Raw genomic sequence first — 13,971 nt, 5'->3', positions numbered from 1 at the left:
TTGGGATGTAAAAAAGAATTGGTATATCCAGCGAAAAATAACAAGGAAACAGGAAAAATATGCAATACCTAAACTCACAGGCCCCTGAAGCTGTGAGGCAGCAGTGCTAACCACAACACCACTTTACTGTCTTTTGTAATATAAATGTAATTACTAAGTAGAAGAAAGGCAGGAGGTGCATAAAAATTGATGTTACTAAACTTTAGCTTTAATGGTAGGCTCACAGGTGGTAACATTACTGAGTCTAAATACATTGGTGCAATAGACAGAATCTGCACAAAGACCTGAAGAAGAAGAGACTGCTTTTGAGTTTTAAGCACTGACATACAGAGTTTACACACACTCCACAGCAGCACTGCACAAAGTGTCTGATCTTCCTGAAGTAATTCAAGTTTTATACCTCAATTGAATAGCCAACCAAGCTCACAAACCTGAAATCGAAAAGGTAAAAAATTAATAATTATTATTTAACAGATGCCTTTATCCAAGGTGACTTACAGAGCAAATTATAATACATGCAAGAATGAAAGTACAAGCATCAAAGCAAGAGAGAACAAGACAGAAAAGCAAGCTTAAGGGAGTAGAGCTACTACATAATTATACTTACAACTAGCTTAAGACAAAAAAAAAAACAAAAGTCAGTATCCTAAACTCTCTGTTAGTACAATAGCAGCTATCCTGCCAGAGAAAAGCTAAGCAGATCCAAAATATTTAATGGAATGGTGTGTTTTCAAAAGACACCTAAACACAAATAAATAGGGTGCAGAACAAATAGATAAGGTAAATCATTCCACAGCTTTGGTGCAAGAACAAAGAAACATTGTGGGATGGTGGGCAGACAGGCAGAGGCAGAATGGAGACTTTTTGAATTGGCACATGGAGAGACTAAGGATTGGAGATAATGAGCAGCAGAACTGAACACAGAACTTTAGGAGAAGAGTAGTAGGAATGAATTGAGGAAACCTAGAAAACCATTCAAGTAGCTGCATTCTGGATATACTGGAGAAGTGTGGTGGCAGCTGAATTAAGAGACACCAGGAAAGAATTGCAATAGTCCAGACAAGAGAGAACCAGTGCCTAAACTGGGACTTGTGCAGTATAATCAGTGAGGAAGGGATGAATGTTCTGGATATTATGAAGAAGGAAATGGCAGGACTATGTCAGTATCACACCAAGGTTTCTGACTATGACTGATGGTAAAGACAAGTTTGAAAAAGGAGAAGGTGGATCAGAGGGCAAGTACAAGATATTTGACTTTGAAAGGTTAAGTTTAAGCTGATGATTATTCATCCATAATGAATTGGCAATGAGACAGCTAAAGATCTACACTGAAGTGTGTGGGTTGTAAGAGGGAAATGAGAGGTGGATATAGTGTGTCATTCGCATAGAGATGGTAGGAGAATCTTTGGGAAGAAATAACATTGCTTAAATAACGAATGTACAAAGAAATGATAAATGGACCCAACACTGTACTTGGTGCATACCTATAGGACGTTTCTGCAGAGAAGACAAGGAGACAAGGAGCTAGACCAAGAAACACAAAACGAACGGTCTGAGAGGTAGGACTTGGACCAGTCTAAAGCAAAACTGCTAACTCTGAGTTTCTAAAGGGAAGAGATAAGCAGGGAGAGGTTTACAGTATTGCCATTTTTACAAAGTCGTTTTATAGTGACTGTTCATTTAAAATAATTTTACTGGCGATAATCCTTAAATGGGTTCCAGAATATTTTGCCATGGTTATGGTGTAGTGCCTTGAGCTGGCTTTGAACCCGATACTCATTTATTATCCATGTGATGTTGGCATGTTCTGTCTATATGTAGCTTTTTGTCAAGGTTTTCTTGCTGTCCTTCTGCATCCTTAAGCTGTGAAAGAAATTTGGCCCCTGCAATTAGGCCCCGTGTGGTTCTGTGTGTGAGAAAGGCACCGTAATGGACCAGTGCCCTGTGCAGGGCTTCCTATGACAATGAATTAAATTACATGTGTGCTGTGTCAGTAATATATATATATTTTATTTTTTACTTTATTTTGGACTAATGGGGCCTCTGATGCTGCCCAGGTTGGCATAAAGTGCAGGTGTTGTCACTAAATAAATTCCCTGGGGCAATAATTTTGGTCTGAAACTAAAATTTTGCTGCCTAAATCTTCCATGGGAAGAAGCTTTGCACATCTGAGCCAAGTCCAAAGAATGCCTCCTAGTGGCACTTCTAAGTTCTCCAAGGGGAAATATTTTAGAAGGAAACATAGCCTATACACACAACAAATCTGTACAACAGTTAGTGGAGATAGGTTCAACAGTGTGGATTTGTATATAAGTCAAACACACTCACACACATATTCCAGTTTATAGAATAGAAGATGGTGTCTCCCAATCAAGTCATTACCTACATTTAAGATTAATGAGTTAAATGTATCCAATTCTCCATCTAATTTTGCAGAAGCAGCTCCCATTTTAAGATTAAATAAGAATATAAATAAGAGAGTAACATACAGTCTGTCAAGCAAACTTGGTAAGCTAATAGCTAAGTTGATGAAACATTTGTTGAAGTTTCTGCTTCAGCTATCCAGCTCAGTTTGTTATAATTTCCCATGATCCTTTGTATAAAGAATATTCCCTCTCTGATACATTAATTTTTACTGGTGTTTTTGTATTCAATATTTAACTGAACGAGTTCAAATGAATCAATTTCTGCAATGCTTTTGGGAATTTCGAAAATCTCCATAGTTTTCTATGAAGACTTTTATGTTCAACACTCGAGGGGACCAGTGACGATACTGGTGGCACTTGAACACAAGGCTGAAACCAACTCTGAACAGAGCACCATCTTCTTCCTTTGTGCCTTGATATGTAGGAATGAAACTAGCACACACAAGGAGGCACAAGGAGGATTAGCAAGCAGTTTTGCATAGTGGTTAAGGCTTTGGCCTTCAAACCCTGAGGTTATGGGTTCATATCCCACTGCTGACACTATATGACCATGAGGAAGTCACTTGCCTCAGTGGGCTTTAACTGGCCCTATTTTTTGACAGAAAGCCTTGACATCCTAAGAAGACAAGAAAAAAAAACCTTTCATGGAAACAAAATGAAGAACCAAGAACAGACCAGAACCTGAATGCAAGTCATTGGAGCTAGAATGCTGCAAAACCAGCCGCTGCAGTAGGTATCATCTTCTGTGAAGATCTCTACTTTGTAAAGTTTAATATTGATTTACAATTAAAGCAACTATCAAGTGAAGAAACTTGCTATGGATCACACAGGTAGGCCAAGTGACGTCACAATTTTAGCTGAATTACTTACACAATTTGGAAAAACAAATTCAGGAAAAGCTAACTATTGTTGGTCATGGATACCAAGTTGTACATGCTTGCCCAAAATGACTATGGAACACGGCAATGAGTGCTAGCTCTCCACATCAACTGTGTTGCCAGAAGCGCTTCAGAAATGCATACTGTCATTGCACAATTAGCACAGATTAGGCAAATCACACTGGGTGTAAACGGGACTATTGAGGTGGCAGAGGATTAGCAGCAAGCAAACAAATGGGAGCCACTCCTCCACCCTTAGGCAGCCTCCAGGGGTCAGCTGGCAGTGTCACATGGAGCCTGCAAAGAAAGATGTGCCAACCAAACAGAGCTCAAGGCTGAACAAACCTTGGAAGTTTGTTCTCTTTCTTTCTTTCTTTCTTTCTTTCTTTCTTTCTTTCTTTCTTTCTTTCTTTCTTTCTTTCTTTCTTTCTTTCCTCATGAGGTCTGAATACCTCCAAATATTGCTCACTGTGCCAATGTTTCATGGCCTACAGCAAATGTAGTATTGCATCTCAACTAACCTCAAGTAACCTATACAATATATCTCTTGTACAGTGTGCTGTCTACTGATCGCCATCTCACATTTCATACCTGCCAAGTAAAGGATTGTGGCATTATAGTAAAGACTTGCAGCTGCCAGACAAAAAATGGTGTTTTCCCTATTTATTTTTTAAATCCTTGACTTTAACAAGCCCTCTACTACAGCACCTGCAAAGCAAGGTAATATTACATCAACCAAATTCCTTGAAAAGGTGTAGGAGATCAAACAATTGTTTAGATGCTTTTCTGTGTTTTTACACTGCCCTAACCATACAACTCCAGGTTTGGTTTTTGGATTTTCACAGGTGTTACACTACCATGTTGTATTCATAAGTGCTTTGTAGAATACCTAATGATGGTTCTGTATTAAATTGAAATCAGCAGGTTAATTGAAAAAAGGAGAAGATGTTGACACAGAGATTAGAGCTTCTGCCTCCCTGTTCCAAAGATCTTGATCTGGTTTCTTTCAGTGAAGGATTTGGCAATTCTCCCTGTGTCTGTGAGAAATTCCTCCCATATTCCTAAGTGTTAAGTTACTGTATATGGCGATTGTTGTGGAAGGCAAGGCAAAGGGTCAAATGAAGGGTTTGGGGTCCTCAAGGATACTCCATTTAATGTGAAGTATCTAAAGGAGAAAAGAAGGGCACGTTAGAGTGAAAAAGATAAATGGTTATAGCTACCAGTTTAAAGGTAAGCCTACAGGTGTGGTGCTCCATCATTCTCAGAAGCAGGTCGAAGATTGAACGCCAAATTCTGGTTGATGGATATCTTAAATACTGGCAGGGTCACTCTAGGAACTGAAATGAAACATATGTTAGTAATGATGCAACACCTTCAGTCTTCCCCTGTGTTTCCCAGAAAACACACTCAGTGCTTATATGTCTGACACCCTATATGCATGAGTGGTGGCGAATATGTGTGTGACAAGGTTGGTTCCCATCTTACCTCTACTGATGCCAGAATATACTCCAACATCCATGACTCTGTAATAAAGAGGACTCAGAAAATGGATGGGTAGAAAATTCATTAATACAGTATTTCAATAAGGATTATTCATTTAACTAGTTTTATTTAAAAGTATTTTTTATGTGTTGAATCCTTTCATAAGCTGCTTTGGAATACAAATGAATGGATGCAGGCCTTCGTGATAACCTAACTTTGACCTGTACACATTACTATAATTTCTTCCTGACACTTTTACTATAAAGTAACACAATAATTAGACATTTTTCAAATATATGTAGAGACCAATTCAGTTGTCCTGTATTCTGGGACATTAAAGACATGTTGGCTGGTTCAGTCATTAATTTATTTTAGTTTGCTTAATAAAAAATACAAAGAAAGAGCAGTATGAAGGCTTTTTAATCCGGTTAGGTGTTTTGCGTAGTAACACTAATGATTTTGTGATTGTGGAAATTGAGTAGGGAAGCACCAACGTTGCTTGGCAAGGCCAGTAAATACTTTTCCAGACTTGTAGGGAGGCAGACACTAAAATCAACAACACCCCCTGCTAGGCCGTGTCCACTCTGTTTTTGCAGTTGATGTGGTTTGGTCAGCTGGGGATCACCAGACTCCAGAGTCCTGCTGGGCCTCTGGTGAGTTCTCTAGTAGTTCCCCCCAGCTGGACAAGCAAGGGCAAACAGCATTCTACAACAGTGGACCCATCAGTGAAAGTCTGCATTCTGGGTATATACAAATCCCCCCTCAAACAAAGTATATTTGATAGAGGCTATTGTGGAGGACTGCCGGCTTCATGCTCCGGCCCTCACCCCCAGGCCGCCAGGAGGAGCTCTCCCGACAGCAGGATCGTGCCCTGAGTTCCAGCAGGGCCTCATGGACTATGTAGTATTTATACACAGCCCTGCTGGATACCTTGGGGGCCACCAGGAGTCGCTGTAGGGGGGCTCGTGGGCTCTTATGTGCCCTATAACCCGGGAGTATGTCATGGTCACGTGACAGGAAGGAACGACGTGCTCCCGGGTTGAAGAAAAGGACTGTTTACCTTGACCCGGAAGGAATAGGGAACTGTGGACTGTTTGGGCAGCAACACCTCTGGGTGTATAAAAGGATTGTGGGGAAGCCCTGACACTGAGCTGAGCTGGGAGGTAGAGGGGTGAAGTGTCTGGATGAGGAGGAGAGAGAATATTATTGTGTTGTTTATTTAATCTATGAGTAGTGTGCAGGGTGCTTTGTGCACATTATTGTTAATTAATAAAAAAGTCTTGGACTTTTATCCAGTGTCTGGAGTCATACCTGAGGGTTGGAGAGGTGGAGAAGAGCCTCACTGTCACACTAACTAAACTTAGCATACCCAGTGAACAAATATAACTGTTTTCATCCAATGTAATTTATAAGTCCCACCAGAATAATTAGTTCCATAGTGTAAACAGTTTAAGTAACTCAGAGTTATTTGGTATCAGTATTGCTCACAGTCAGTGTACTGCACGTCAGTTTGTTTTTATAGAAAAGAGCCACACATGGAGCTGGGAGATGCTATTACAGCCTACCGATACAATGACATTTTTGGTAGAAATCCAGATAAAGTCAGCTGTAAACTTCAATAAACGTGATGTAATGTCCAGCATGTTAGAAGTAAAGATCAGAGCATCAAATGAAATGTTTCTGATTAGGTAAAGAAAGTAAAAGACACCCTGCAACTCTAACATTTGATTAATCTAATTCAGTACACAATGGCATCATGGTGATGCAATCAATCAAAGCCTACATCTCTGGAGACTGAGGTTTGAATCCGATCATGGTCACTGTCAGTATGGAGTTTACATATCTTACCCAAGTCTCTGTGAGTGTCTTCTGATGTGTCCAGTTTCCACCCACATTCCAAAGATGTACAAGTTAGGTGACAGATTGGCATCTCCAAAATGGCTTGGGTAGTTGTGATCATAGCATATGTTTGCAATGTGATGGACTGGCATCCCATAAATGGTTGGTCCTTACCCTTGATGTTGCCAGGATTGATTCTGACCATGATGACCTTGTATTGGACTAAGGTTAAAAAAATACATTAAAGAATACAGTTCACTCAGACCAGCATATCTAAAAATATAGGATACATAAAGTTATTAAACCTAGTTAATCCAGTTCAATATCTAAGTGGGGTCTGAGGCTATCTTGGTAGCAGTGGGTGCAATGCAGGAACTAGCTCTGGAAAGAGCATCAACCCATCAGGGGCTACTCACACAGCGGGCACTACCTTGGAGTTAAATGTTAGCCTCACCTGCATGTCTTTATGGATGTGGGTGAAACACACATGGAAAACAAATGGCCATGGTATTAAAACACTGTATCAGCTGTGCTAACTACCATGTTGTCATTGCTGCCAGTCTAAAATTATGATACACTGAAATACAGTATTGTACACCCCATGACAACGGCATGAAATTAAATTATTACAACATTTATTTTTACAAATGTACGTCAAATTGCACTGTACAATAACCCAGGCAACAATGGGTGAGCTCATGAGTTTGCTACAGATTAACAACCTGGTGACGTTCCAACCTTTTATATTGATTTTATGTTTTTCTTGTATTCATACAACATAATGAAACACTGATCTTAAAAGGAGAATAATATAACCAAAGTGATAATCAGTATGCCATAGCAGTAGTTAATATCCAAGACTGGTATAGCAATTTGAACTAAAGTCCCTGAAGCTTGTCAAATTTAGGTACCAAGAATATAATAACAAAAAAATAAATGGCCTACCACCCACTGGTCAACATGCAAGAATTTTCATGACTGGTTGTCCTCTTAATGTAGGATTAGCTGCCAACAGAACCCCTTAAGGCTGAACAGTATTTACCACTGCTCTGTCACAGCTCCAGAGACCTTTGTTCGGTTTTTGGTCAGGATGCTGCCTATATGAAGTTTATATGTTCTTCCTGTGCCCTCATGGGTTTTCTCTGGTTTGCTGCTATATTCAGTAGACACAGCTAATTGCTGACTACAAAATAAACTGGAAAGAGTTATCTGGGTATCTGCATGACTGTGACCTAAGAGGGGGGGATGAGAAGGTGGATAAATAATTGAAAAGATGTTATTTTAACAAAGATATGCTAATGCATCATTAACAAATCTACACAAAATTTTAAATGTATAACCATACTGTGCAGTATAACAACTTTCATTTTATATTTCAGGTTTCTTTCTTTTCCTCATTAATATCATACAATTACATCCCGCTCGCAAGGGCTGGGTAACATATTAGGATATCAACCGCATTACTGGACATTTGTGTTACTTCTATTTAGTCACAAATATTAAATGAAGCCTCCATCATGTAATGTCTCCAAAATGTGGCTTATTGGCTCGGCATGTAGCCAGCACTGACTAGTGACTAGGTTATGAGGCATTTTCAGCGTACATTCATCCAGCTAGCCACACTCACACTCACTCACACTTAATACAGCCAGTCATCCTTCCATTAATGTCTTTGAGATAAAGGATGACACCAGAGTACATTTTGGGAACTCTAATGGATAAGAATGCACCAATCCACCTCTGAGGTTGTGAATCAAACACATATCTCTGGAGTGGTGATGCAGGATAATAGGACGCAGGAACACTATCTATTGCATTGCTATTTACTGTATATTTTATAGAAAATAGATACATTTTTCAAATTAATGTTTAAAAGGAACCAGAAGCTAGACAGGAGAGCAATGAGTACAAACCAGTGACCAACCCAAGATGAGTTGTTTGTCCATTGTCATGTACACCCATGGAAGGTATAACACAAACAAAAACTTGGAGTCTTTAAGAAAGAGCATTCTCACTAAATAAAGAAGTCATGTCATCTCATAATCTAACCGGAGTCTACATGCTGCAGCATATTAATGGATATCTTCTCATAACAGGATAAAAGTACATCTCATGCACACACTCACAATGGACACAGTCAGAGTTTTAATCAGATTAACAAGATGTCTTTGGACTCTGAGAAGAAGTTTGAGTAACTGAAGAAAAAACATGAACAAAGGAGAGTAATCATCCCACTCATAGAATAGTATAGGGAACCAAACTGTAGTCCAAGTGTTGTAAGGTGGAAGTGCTACCTGCTGCATCACTGACACCTCTTACACATACAGTACCCTTTACAAACCCACTTAATCAAATTCAGTGTTTTGGGAGATTATGGACTATCATGGCAGCACTGGGCCAATGGCTGAAAGAAGCCTGGACAGAGGTTCAGTCTATAGCCGGACACTCTCATGCTTAAGCAACATAGTGCTGCCACTTAAATTAACATGTACATCTTTAGTGATGTGAGAGAAACACCACCTGGAGGAAAACTTAAGCAGGAACCTAAAGAACATGCAAAATCCATACAAGCAAAATTTTCATCTGCAATAGTCAGCAGATGATTCCAGGATGGTGGCCTAAGAGACAGAGTTTCAAAGGAAATCTGAAACTAGAAAATAACAAAGAAAAGATTAAACATCAGTATTGGGCAGCATCTTTGAGTTATATTTTCTCTGTTTCAGATAACACTGATATTTGGTGTGCATTTAAGGAAGGCGCCATCTGAGGACCTGTCAAGCATTTGTTCCTTTGATGTCCCTATCCTCTCATGCAGTTATGCCTCACAATTCTTTTCCTATTCTGGTTAGATTCAATCTTCGTTCTTCTCTTGGGACATTAATTGACACCTTTGTAGGAATTCTTCAGTTTCCTGACAGTCTCTCACACAGAATAACTTTCATTCTGCCAAGAAAAAATAAAAAATAGACTGAACTGTTTCCTGAGAATAATTGTTTCATGTTGGCCATTTTTGAACCCAGAACTGAACTTTAGGAATGCTATAATGTGCAGCCACAGTGAACAGAATAACTATAGGTTTCAGCTGGGTTAATGCAATTGTAAAGATTTCTCTAATAACCAATTAGCCTTTAAACATGACTAATAAAACATACGCTAAGGGAGTTTACCATTAGGACACGGAAGGAATGGCTGTTGAAAATGGGGCTTTGCAGTCCTATGTGAATAATAGATTTAAAATCAGTAATTTCAAACAGTAATAGTCATTAGAAACACTAGTAACGTCTTGGTTGTATTTTTAAAATCAGTTTAATGGTATCCTGATAAAAGGGCATCAGTTTGTACCAAAAACATAAGTATTTCTGGGTGCAACCAAACTTTTGACGGGTAGTGTGTATATATATATATTGTCAATCCACTGTATGCTGATTTCTGTTCTGACACTATTTACCATTTACAGTTTTTTTCAATTAATGCATTGTTTATTTTGTCCTGCAGGTTATTATTATGTTTCTGGGTATGTTTTAGGACAATACCCAATACGAAACATGCTATACACAATTTTAAAAAGTTCAAAGCTTAAGAACTCAGAACTTTTGAAAAAAAAATTTACTACATTGAAAAACTGAACTGTAGTTCTGGACGTACTGCAAAAAAGCATCTTCCTTGGGCTATAAGGATAGGTGAACGAAGTATGCAGAAAATCGCTCGTTCTTAGACTCCATCTGTAGGCAAAGCAGCACCTCTGAAAGGCGTAGATTTGATCGAATTGTGCACGCACATTTACGGCGCGACGGCTTAATTAGGAGATTAGCTGGTCCCGGTTTAGTTAACAATGGACTTTAATTGGTGTGAGAATAGCCCCCTTTTAGTGAGCATTAACAGCAGGGGGGAGGGAAGAAGGGCGATAAATGCTGGGGAGGGGCTCCCAAAACTCAGCAAGGGATTTTTTTTTATTTATTTTCTTAAGTGTTAAAGCCTTCGCATCCAAACAGAATGCCACTTTGGGAAATGGTTGCGCTCAGAAGTTAAACGTATCTTCCTTCTACTGGCAATCAATTCGCCTCATGATCGTCCAGTAAAGTTCCTTGGATTGGATTCTTCCTCGGGTTATTCTGATCTTGTTATGCTCAACACCTTTAGCAGCTTTGCAGAGGAAAACTACACAACGCTGAGTGCAATTATTTTTTTAAGCAAAACTGAACTCGGAACTCGGCGCGAATCTCTTAATACCTGTGGGTTCTCGTCATCCCTTACAGTGTCATCATGTGGTCGCAAGTCCACCTTCTGGTAATCCTGAGCACTGCTCATGCCACTGGCGAGTACTGCCACGGCTGGTTTGACACCCACGGCGGGTGGCACGTGGGATTTCAGTGTCCAGAAATGTACGATGGCGATGAGGCGCTCTTCTGCTGTGGAAATTGTCATCTTCGTTACTGCTGCACCGCGGCTGAAGCGCGTCTTGATCAGGGAAGCTGCGACAACGACAAGCGGGACTTGGAGGAGGAGGCGGAGACCGTGCAAGGTAAGCAGTATTTATTTAAAAACCACACACACGCGAATAATGCTGCGTTTTAATAGTTTCAGTGTAATATAGATTATAATCCCGCAGTCGCAGGGTGGCACATCGGGTGTTCTTGGAACCAGAAAGTGCTTGATCTCTAGTTGGAGAGTCTAGGTGGAAAGCATACTGTTTCTTAAAACACAAAATTCCTGATGGGTTGATTGGTGCTTCCAACAGTCGCCTGGTAGTGATACCAGTGAGCATAAATACGTTTGGAACAAGTTTTTTTTTTTTTTGTTGTTACCTCATCCAAAAACGTCACGGACCGTTTGATTAATGGCGATCCCCATGGACGGCTCAGTGCGAACCAAATGCTGATTTTGAGTGAAACGCTTTACATCAACGACCTTGGTCTGCTAAAACCTTCGCAAGAAAATTGTGATGTATAGAACATGTTCCTGTTTTGATTTCTACGATAGCTTTATTTGAGACAAACCTGTAACTATTCATACAACGAACGAATCCTTGCTTTTACCGAATTCTTGTGCTCCTGCTTAATTGGTTAAAACTCGGTATTTGCATTAAGCGTCGTAAGGAGGTTGAATTTCAAGATGTGGAATTAAATTCCAGATATCCTTATCTCCCTGCATGGAGTTTCCATGTTCTCCTCGGGTCTGAATGGGTTTCCTCCCACAGTCCAAAGGCATGCAGGCTAGGCGATTTGGAAGTCGCAGTTATAATCGCGCGTGTAGGCGTGTGCTGATTCTGCGATGGACTGGCACCCTTTCCGGGGTTTGTTCCTGCCTTGTGCCCCATGCTAGCTGGGATAGAGTTTAGCAGACCCCTGTAATTCTATTCATGACTAAGCGGGTTAAAATTTTGACGAAAATGCTGAAATATGCCACCATCCCATTCTGACCACACTCCTGATTATCCTAGGATTGGTGAACATTTGTCTGGCAGCTGTAACATGGGGGAAATAAAGTGACTAAAAAGAATAGATAAGCTCACAAATGAGAAATATATAGCGTTTACTTTGTTTTGACAGAATAATTTTAAGGCTTGCATCTATCACTTATTACGGATCCTTCCAGTACATCAGTTGTAGAAAAATACATTTTAAGAAACCTGAACGTGACTCTGACATATTTAATTCAGGCTGGTGTCCTGGATAGATGGAACTTTTCCTAGCATGAATGAAGTAGGTGCCAGTCCATCAGAGAACATATACTTTAAGATTCATAAATTTTAAATTTGTCATGCATGTATTTGGGATGAGGGGGTTTCTGGAGACTGAGTGACTGATATTTGGAAAAATTGCTTTTAGTAGATTTTTTCCATCCGTGTGTTTACCTCTATGTAAAATGCAGCTGGATATGCAGACTGACCTGATTGTTGTTTTTTTTTTTTTTTGTTTTTAAAACCCCTACGGAAACCAAAATTAATTAATGCATAATGAAAACCTAGTCCTTGTATGCTGCCACCTCCTCCTCTTAGCAGTGATGGCAATCTTATTTGTTCGCTCGCTCCTTTCTTGTCTAGCATGACTGTTAACATGGTATAATGTACTCTATATGAAATGTACTGTACATCTGCTCATAAGAGACAGAATCTAAAATGTAAATTTTTTTTTTGTCTTTTTAGCTGTGCCAACATACCTGCCCTTCTTAATTGTCTGCAGCCTTTTTGTGGCTTTTGTCATTATTGGGACTTTCATTGCCATTTGCTGCTGCCGGTGCCTGAAAATGAAAACCAGGGATCAACATGGCAGAACACTACCCACCCAATGCAGACTGACTGAATCTGGACATTCCTCAGAAAGCCAGACCCCGTCTCGTCATTCCAGCTCCAGCTCTAGCACTGCCAGTCGGTGCTCTTTAGGTGGCCGCAACCAGAACAATATTTGCACACTTGGCACAGAGAGCCTGAATCTTTTCATGAACCTGCCACCACAGAGCACCTACCCCATTTTAAGCTGCCCCCAGTCTCAGGGTTTCATGGCCACTTCTCAGGCGTCCGCTCCTTTCCTTCAACAGTACATTGGATATAGGATGCCTCCAGAGCAGACCATGCTGATGGGCCCCACCTACGCAGACAACCGAGGTGTCTATGGACAGCAGCAACATCCCCATAGTTTCCAGCAGATGCCAATGCATACAGAAGCACTATACCCCGGGGTCACAATGTGAGACTCTGGCCAAATGAACTTTAATGTCGGGGGGCACTTAGTCTAGATTTCTAATGGGGAAAGTACAAGGCTGGTGAGGTAGAAAGATCCACCTGGCACTCAAACAGGTGTCAGTGATGGACTGATACCATTTAAAACCAGAAGAGACTGTTGTCAAAGATGTTGTGACATCCTGAAGAGGGCCTCGGATTTCCCCTACTTTCTTCAGTAATTTATTTTTGCCAGTAAAAAAAAATGGAGGAAAGACTGTTTTACACTAAGTGTCATTATAAGGGTGTATTTGACTTTTTAGCAGCATTTCTATGAAGTCTTTCCAATTTTCTATAAATATGGTGGTTTTTTTTTTTTATTGTAAATGACACTTCACAATGTGAAGTAAATTGTATATATTGTTTCAAACATTTTGTTAAACCTTGTTTTTTTAATATCCCTGCTAAATGCAGCAATTGGTAAGGGGAGGGTGTGTTGGTTCGGGTAATAAAGAAAAGCAATCTGTTTGCTTCTGTCCTAAATCCATGTTTAAATTGTTGCTTTAATTTTTGTTTTTGTTTTTCAGTTCTTGCCCTGCTCAGAGTCCTAAGGAGCCAGTGTCTCTGCCAGCAGCATTGGGCACAGAACAGAAACCACACCTAGCATATGTTAATCCAGGATTATTTT

At 40.0% G+C, this 13,971-nt stretch overlaps 1 protein-coding gene across 1 annotated transcript; it reads left to right on the top strand.

Moving 5' to 3' along the window:
* The first annotated feature begins 10,519 nt into the window (after window positions 1-10,519).
* Window positions 10,520-13,684, top strand: shisa2a (shisa family member 2a). The gene is made up of 2 exons (XM_039766331.1): window positions 10,520-11,147; window positions 12,771-13,684. Exons 1-2 carry the CDS (start codon window positions 10,889-10,891, stop codon window positions 13,313-13,315), a joined length of 804 nt encoding a protein of 267 aa, XP_039622265.1. The 5' UTR covers window positions 10,520-10,888; the 3' UTR covers window positions 13,316-13,684.
* The last annotated feature ends 287 nt before the right edge of the window (window positions 13,685-13,971 follow it).

Source organism: Polypterus senegalus, chromosome 10 (genome assembly GCF_016835505.1).
Source record: "Polypterus senegalus isolate Bchr_013 chromosome 10, ASM1683550v1, whole genome shotgun sequence".
Taxonomy (NCBI): Eukaryota; Metazoa; Chordata; class Cladistia; order Polypteriformes; family Polypteridae; genus Polypterus; species Polypterus senegalus.
The sequence above is the reverse complement of the archived record's forward strand: the minus strand, read 5'-3'. Positions and strand labels throughout refer to the sequence as shown.